Source organism: Volvox carteri, assembly GCF_000143455.1.
Source record: "Volvox carteri f. nagariensis unplaced genomic scaffold VOLCAscaffold_19, whole genome shotgun sequence".
Lineage (NCBI taxonomy): Eukaryota > Viridiplantae > Chlorophyta > Chlorophyceae > Chlamydomonadales > Volvocaceae > Volvox > Volvox carteri.
The window spans coordinates 1,532,424-1,540,292 of record NW_003307562.1 but is presented as its reverse complement, the minus strand read 5'-3'; the positions used below and the strand labels follow the sequence as shown (position 1 = coordinate 1,540,292).

At 53.2% G+C, this 7,869-nt stretch overlaps 2 protein-coding genes across 2 annotated transcripts in view; both read right to left on the bottom strand.

Annotated features, from left to right (window-relative positions):
- Positions 1–2,261, bottom strand: part of VOLCADRAFT_91099 (uncharacterized protein) — a gene marked incomplete at both ends in the record, with an annotated part of 9,810 nt that extends 7,549 nt beyond the window's left edge. Inside the window, 5 exons of the mRNA XM_002950525.1 lie at positions 6–113; positions 304–486; positions 1,034–1,458; positions 1,869–1,899; positions 2,238–2,261. Coding sequence (XP_002950571.1) covers positions 6–113; positions 304–486; positions 1,034–1,458; positions 1,869–1,899; positions 2,238–2,261 — 771 coding nt within the window. The remainder of the gene's footprint in view (positions 1–5; positions 114–303; positions 487–1,033; positions 1,459–1,868; positions 1,900–2,237) is intronic.
- Positions 2,262–4,586: 2,325 nt separating this feature from the next.
- VOLCADRAFT_91098 (uncharacterized protein) overlaps positions 4,587–7,869 on the bottom strand; it is a gene marked incomplete at both ends in the record, with an annotated part of 8,792 nt that continues 5,509 nt past the window's right edge. The window contains 4 exons of the mRNA XM_002950524.1: positions 4,587–4,848; positions 5,251–5,503; positions 6,328–6,427; positions 7,091–7,187. Coding sequence (XP_002950570.1) covers positions 4,587–4,848; positions 5,251–5,503; positions 6,328–6,427; positions 7,091–7,187 — 712 coding nt within the window. The remainder of the gene's footprint in view (positions 4,849–5,250; positions 5,504–6,327; positions 6,428–7,090; positions 7,188–7,869) is intronic.

Sequence of the window (7,869 nt, the reverse complement as noted above, 5' to 3'; positions counted from 1 at the left end):
GGTACACCCAGCGCCGCCAGAAGGGCTTTATGCGCCTCCGCATTACATAAGGCCTCCACGTGCGCGTGGACGGGGGATGAGGCGATGTTCGCGAGGGCCCAGGCGGCATCGAGCTGCGTCCCGGAGTGGGGGGCCCGGGGGGGGAGGGAAAGGGGGGGGTGTAAGAAGGAGTGTGTGTAAGAAGGTCGAATTAGAGGCTTTTGTTGTTGCCGATCTGTCCAAACCATCACCAACAACGAATAAAGCTGCAGCAATGTACATATATACATACATGCATGCATACATAGATATATATAAACATACCTTGGCCGGTGTGGGGCCTTCTTTGAGGCATCGGACCAACGCCGCCGCCACGCCCGCGTCCAAAAGTGCCTGTATGGGCGGCGCTGCCGTACACAGCAATTGTCGTACATGTGCTGCTGCCGCCGTGGCGGCGGCGGCCTCGCCGGAGGCCAGCTGCCGTATTTGTTCCATGGCACCTTCCGGCTGTTGTCCGGGGGGGGAGAAAGATGCGGGGGGAGGGGTGGGGGAGAGGGGTGGGAATCATATTTGGTCGGGAAAGGGGGGGGGGGAAATCGCATGCGCTGCAAGGAAATCAGATAAATGACCACGGTGCTGCCGGAAGGGGTCCCAAAGGTCCGATACCGCCCCTAGGGAGGGAGTTATGAGCGATGTCAGGAAGTCATTGACCCGAGGGTTGGGGGGGGAGAAGTCATTGAGCCGTGGTTATGAGCGTCACCATGCCCTCCTCCTCCGTCTCCATACCCGGGGAGGGCGGGGGTATGGAAAGACTGAGTCGTGCGGCACGGCGGACGTGGCGGGTATGGCGGGTGATTCGGGGCCCCCAGTTCAAATGCTTTCGCTGCTACGCCAGCAACCCCCAAACCCGGCCACTGGTTCCAAAACCACAGACATGCAGACAGGGACACAGACAGGCATACAGACAGGGATACAGACAGGCATACAGACAGAGCCTGCACATGAATACATACATACAGAAGCGCACAGTCACGGACAACAAGCGGACACGTACCAGCTCTGATGAGCTGCTGGGCGCCAGTGGCGGCGGCGGTGACAGGCAGGGCACGTGCGCTCCCTCAGCTAGCTTGGGAACCTGCAGAGCCGGGCGGGAGGAGGTGTCGGGGACGTGCGGCGCTGTCGCCGCTGACGCCGCCACACCAGACTTCTTTGGCGTCTCTGGACGAGATCCCGCCGCCGCCGGCGCCGCCGCCGCCACTGGCGTTTTGGGGCTTTCCTTAACGGCCTTGGGCGACTCTTTCGGAGCTGCTTCCCCTCTCGGTGGTGACGTTGACGGCGGTGGTGGCGCTGGCGCCGCTGCTGGCGCCTTTCGGGAGTTATTGCTGGCAGCTGCAGGCTGCTCCTTTTGCAGCTGTTGTTGCTGTTGTTGTTGTTGTTGTTGTTGTTGTTGTGTCGTGTTTGCCGCGGTACTCGAGGCACCTGTGTGTGCGGGTGGAGTAGAGGTAGGCGTGATCAGCAGATGGCTTGATTGTGCGGTTGGTTGTGCGGGGGAACTTTCCACAGAACACAACACAACAGGACAGGACAAGGGCTGAGGGGTTGAGACGACCCTGACTTCACGGTGTTGTGGCACAGAGCTGGTAAACCGCTTTTCCCTCCTCAACCTTGACACGAATTTGCCCCCCCCCCCAGGCGACGCCTCCTCCCCTTTTCGGGGCTTTCTCGGGTGTTGCCGCGGACGACTGGCCCTACACCCTGAATGGATTTAACTCAGGTTCCAGAGAATTGAAATTGGATTTGGATTCTGATTTGGATCCTAATAGCTGCTTCGGAGGAAGGAGCTAGGGTTTAGGCTGGTTTTCGTTGCGGACTGCTCGCTCTGCGCTTACCTCGACTCCCTACGTCGTTGAGGTCAGGTTGCTGCGGGGACGGGGGAGGGGCAGGGGAAAAGGGGGATGTGGGGAATCCGTTGTGTGTGTATGTGCGTGTGTGTGAATGTGCATGTGTGTGGCTAAGAGGGTGGAACGCAAGGGAAGCTGCTGCGGAGGTAGGGTGAGCTGTGGCGGCTGGCCGTTTGGTCAGACCTGGGGCGCGGGTGACAATGAGTGCCCACGTCAGGTAGACATTGGTGCGACTTTAGAAGGTATGAGATGTTAATTGGATTCGGTGTCTTTTCCTCGCACTTTGCGCCTAGCCGAGTCGCGAGGACAGGTGGCAGCTGAATCGCCATTCGGGTGCGCCGACGGCCCTTCGCGCACCTTGCATTTTCGATCCATGGACATAATTACAGAATCATGGATTTTTCGACGCCCAAGACTTGCAGTTTTTTCGTAAGGGGCTAGTACAAGACGCCCCTGACCGCGCGACAGTGATGACGAATGCACAAAGGTTAGTCGGGGCTATCAGTAAGGTAATAATATATAGTTATATTATGCGATTAAATTGCACACTTACTTTAGGTGTCATTGGTTCTTCTGCAGTCGCGGGCTTCGGCCCAGCGGCTGCGCTACCCTTAGTCGACGAAGCTCCGCAGCCCTGAAACATGACAGCATTGGACCTGTTACCTACAAGGTTGGTCCAGGCATCGCCGTCACAGGTCTAAGACAGGACACTAACCATTTTCGCTCAATTGCGCAGGCTCCAAGAAACAGATAGCTTTTAGTCTTGATCTAATAAATCGTGTCCTCTATCACAAGTTAAGACAGGTAAGCAATAATTCTGCAGCAGCGGAGGACCCTTCGAGAGCGGAACGCAAGGGCAAACTAAAAGTCCTAGTTTTATTACGTGAAGTTATACAACGGGATTTGTAGTGTTTTTTCTTTGTGGATATGGAAACTCGCTTTGTCCTAAAAGCCGGTGTACTCCGCTGTACTGTTACGTGGCTGTACGATGCTGTAAATCTAGCCCTCGATCACTTGATGCTCATGCAACTACCATGAATCATTTTATATAACTTTAAGTTAGACTCCCATAAATTAATCCGCATGCAGTATGCGACATGAATAAACTATTAGGTAAGCCACATCGGTGGCGCGGATTGGTTGATCGTCTACAGGAGCTCCAGCGGCACTTGCAAAAGAAGATAGTCGTATTTTCTCTGGTATACTCACATAAAGCCCGTATTAATGTGCATTTTCTGCTCATCTACATGCTACCTCCCCTACTACCTACCTGGTTTCTATCTTCGATTCACCTCCAGCACTGTTTCATCACCCATAAATCTTCCCAAACTGTACATGTTCAAACCTTTTGCTGGCAATCCGTCGATGGCTGAACGCCGTTGCGCTGCAGGAATGCCCTGCATAAGCCCCTGGATTGACGAGTCCATTACCCAGTCCGTTGGAACATCAGAATGGTAAAGGGGGATTTGCTGGTCACCGCATGGAATCGTCAAGTACAGGCCAAAGCTTTCCCCGGCTGATTCAAATACCCCTCCGCTCTCCCGCGCGAAGTGAGCAGCAGATAGCTTCATCCGACTATTGCTGCCGATCATCTCCAAACGCAAATCCGCCTCCCGCAGCGTGCGTCGTTAGCACAGCCAAATCATTTCTTCTTCCTGCGCTAGCTGTGTACGGCCACATCTTTTCTCCAGGAGCCCTTTTCCAAACAAACCAGCAGTCCTTCTCTGGTGTTTCCATAGAGCAAAGAGCAACTTACAGTGCGATCGCGAATGCTGTATTTGTGACAGCGGCACCGTCCTCGTGGAGTGTGAAATTCAAATGGCAAATCCTAACAGTTCGCAGCCGCTTGTGACGGTAAAACGGCGACATTGCGTGTGATTGCAGTCATTCCCGCGAGCGACGGGAAGAACAACACCGGCGGCGTCCTCCTCGTCTGTGTGTGAAGATCAAAGGCCTTGGATTGAAGACACACATTCACGAGGTCGGCTGCCAAACCCCAAATCATATCTGTGCATGTGCACGAAGCGTACACCTGCTGAAGCCCTGAGCCAGTGACGCTGGTGGCATGGCTTTTGCCGAGTCCGTCACGGATAAGGGCCCCCGGCGTGTGCTGTGCAAGCACTTGTAGCCGTTCTGGCTCCGCTGTAAGGATTGCCTTATGCATGCGCACGAAACACAAACGTACGAGCACCTGTTGGACGTTAAAAAATTGTATTTAAAAGCATGGACGCGCTCGTAGATCCTAAATATGAGCGGCGCAGTGTGAACCGGGGCCTGCGTCGGTACAACATGTGAGATCCCCGTAAGGCCCATGCGATCAAGCTTACCTTTTGTCGTACTTTGTATGTTACATAGTACGACTATACGACTACTGAAACGGTTTATATCCGTACCCCTCAGCATGTAATCCTCTACCCTCCAATCCTCCGTATCCTCTATGCTACCCTCGGAAAAAAAATGGTTATGATGCATTTACGATGCATTTAAGATGCATGTATGCATGTATGTATATATGTATGTAGTCGGTGGGCACGTCCATTGAGGGACTCTTTGCATGCCTTGCAGTACACGTTCTCTCAACCATCCTCAACTAAAAACTCCCCAACCGCCGGAAAAAGCTGGAACAAGGAACGAACTCCTCCTTCTTAAGATTCAATGGCTAAAAGCTATTGAAGAACTACAGCCTTTGAAGCGCCGTACAGCCCTCTACCGGCCACCCCCTGCACCAACCGCCCTACGCAGCCGGCTCAACAAGCCGCCGGCAGCAGCGGCGGCTGCGACGGCAGTTGCAGAACCCGCCTTGTGCGATACGGCATGTCGTAGGGAGAGGTACGTGATGAGATGCAGGACCGCCCAGTAGGCGAACAGGTAGCCCACTGTCGTACCGACGGGCACGTTGATGCCAAAGTTGGATAGCAACGCGTTGGTGTCTACGACACAGTTGTCGTACGACTGCGTCATGCCAACCCTGCGGGACACAAATGTACCAGCTCGTGCTCAGTCGGCGCTGACGACTAAAAGCAAAATATACGTACATAAATTGCATTTACATACATACACAATTTTAACAGCAAAAATAATACAAGCATTCAAAAGCAAAACAAATGGCAACAAAAGCAACATTAATGTCCTTCTCCACTTGCTGCATCAACCATGATTTCAAGACCACTCGCCCACTCCCACAACCATGCACCTAGCCACCCTCCGCCACGCTCCGAAACCCAAACCTTAGGAATCTAAGCCCTCCGCCCTCCGCCCTCGGCAAGGCACACCCCGTACCACCTCCCCTACTACCCCCCACCCGCAAACTCAGCCCCACACTACCACCACTCCTCCCCCCCCTTCCCCCCCAGCTGGGTAGCCCACTCACGCAATCATTCTGAACCTCCTGTTGTCGGGCAGGAACTCTGGAAGCAACCCGAGCGCATCCGTACCCAGGAAACCCGGGGTTCCCGCGGGGCCGCACTCGAAGGCACGGTTATGAAACTCGGCCCACATAAGGCCCCGCCAGGAGTGGTCGAGCGCAGAGAGGGCGCGAAGACGGCGGATCCAGGAAAAGAAGAGCTTGACTGCATTTGGGTTCGTACGGTGTCGTACGGGATTTAATGATTTGCCGTACGGTACTGCAGTATTCAGCACGTATGAAGGCAGGCAGGTAGCTAATAAGGCGTTTATGGAACTCCTTGGTTTAATTGCCTTTAAACACCCTGGGAGGGATCTGCTTGCGCCCAACAGAAGAAGGAGGAGAAGAAGGAGGAGGAGAAGAAGAAGAAGAAGATGAAGAAACACACCGCTCTACAACCCCTAAAATCGTCACACATAAAACCGAGCCAAGAAGGCATTTAAAGACCCCTAAAACCGCTAAAACCCCTAAAACCACCAGGAGTGCACACATGACTCGCACCCAACAGAAGTCAGGGTTCAACCACAGCCCTCCATACCTGGCTGATATATAACGGTCTCAGTGTCTAACAGAAACATATACGACGATAGAATGGCAACATGAGCATGAATACGAACAACAAGGCCAAATCGGACGAGAAAAAATAAATCTGTGGACATGACCAGTCTACAGGCGGTCACATCACTAAATTTTCTGAAGGTAGCACTCGCTCATACGAGGGTGGGAGATGGAAAAGACGAGGGTGCCCCAAAACAGAGGGGGGCATTACGGGGGGAGTATTGCGGGCTGCAAGGCGCGGGCTTGCGGCCTCACGGGAGACCCCTATTCAGGCAATAAAAGAAGTAAAATAAATGAATAATGATTAATAATAGCTAAAAAAACCTATTCCCAGCAATAAAAAAATAAAAATTAATGAATAATAATAATAGCATACAAGCCTGGATCTACACTTCCCCCCCCCCACACACACACGCAACACACAACACACACTCGCACTCCGCGTCAAGACTCATACATACGAATATAAGCAAGCTCGAGACTCACAGGTCCCAAGGAACTGGGTACTCAGCAGCAGGTTGAGCACCACGAAGCCCACGGATGTGCAGAAGGCCAAGTCCTGATTAGGCGTGATCGCCACAGCGAACTGCGCGCGCAAAATGCATTTTTATATATTGACAGTGTACGACAGTGTACGGAAATGTATATATGTATTTATTCTGGTGTGTACATACATGTATATATGTATATATGTATATATGTATATATGTATGTATGTGTGATATTTGTGGCATTGTTAGTGATACTGGTTTAGTGGTGGCCAGGTGGTCTTTACGAGGGTTGCAAGTCCGCGACAGTGCGGTGGGGGGACGTGTGCGTGGCAGCTACGTTGAGGGCACCCTTACGGACCGCCAATTGCCATTATTGGAGCGCCCGAGTCGGGATGTGTGTGTTAGTGGTAGCGGCAATTGTAATGGTGGTGGTAATGGTGGTTGTGGTCGCGATGTGGTGTGGTGTGGTGTGCAATTCAAAGCTGAGAAATCGCCCGGTGGGTTTGAAACCACCTTTTTTGGTCCACAAACTACCACAATACAAATGGTTGTTGGAGGAGGACGGAAAATCCTTCCCAATGCGATTGATGATCAGGTGGGTTGGTTGGCTGGTGAATCTCAAGGGGTCAGGCGGCCAGATCAGGGGGGTCCGGTCAATCAGGGGGAGGCCAGGGGGAGATGTTTTGCAGGCGTGTACGACCAAACTAAACTAAAGTTTGACCAATACAGGGGGCCAACTTAGGGACGGCGAGCCGCACCTGAATGAATTGCAGAGAGATCAGCGACATCAGTACGGCACACGTCGTGTTTTGTACGGCGGCCAGCACGCTGTGTCGGTACCCGATCATGCCGTACCTGTTAACGGCGAGGAAGACACGTCACACATACACACACGTGTTGTATGTTGTGCCCGGAGGTTGTGGGAGGCGGGGGCGATTTGTTCAGCAGCTGCAGCAGAAATCCTTCCCCCCCCCCTCGGGTCTTATTATATTTTGCGGTATTTTCTGCTGCTACTGCTGCTACTGCCGCGCCTGCGATTCCTGCCGCTACCTCCGCTACCGGCGGCATCTGCTACCGCCGGTGGAGGATGTCGTCATGGTGGTGATGCGTGATTCTCTGTTTCTAGTCAAACCTCTACCCCCCCACGGCGGGGGGGGGGGCTCCTACGGGTCCCAACTCCCCTCCCTCGGAAGGAGGGGCTCCGGACTCAACTCAAGTCAACTCAAGTCAACTCAAGTCAACTCAAGTCAACTCAAGTCAACTCAAGTCAACTCAAGTCAACTCAAGTCAACTCAACTCAACTCAACTCAACTCAACTCAACTCAACTCAACTCAAGTCAACTCAAGTCAAGTCAAGTCAAGTCAAGTCAAGTCAAGTCAACTCAACGCAACGCAACTCCACTCAACTAAGCTCCAGCGGCCAACATCTTCTGCCCCTAACCCGGCGAGGTGGGGAGGTAGGGGGCACACCGCCCAGCTCAGCCCATGATACTCTGTATGTATGTAGTTGGATTCTGTTAAGGGGTTCCGCCACGGG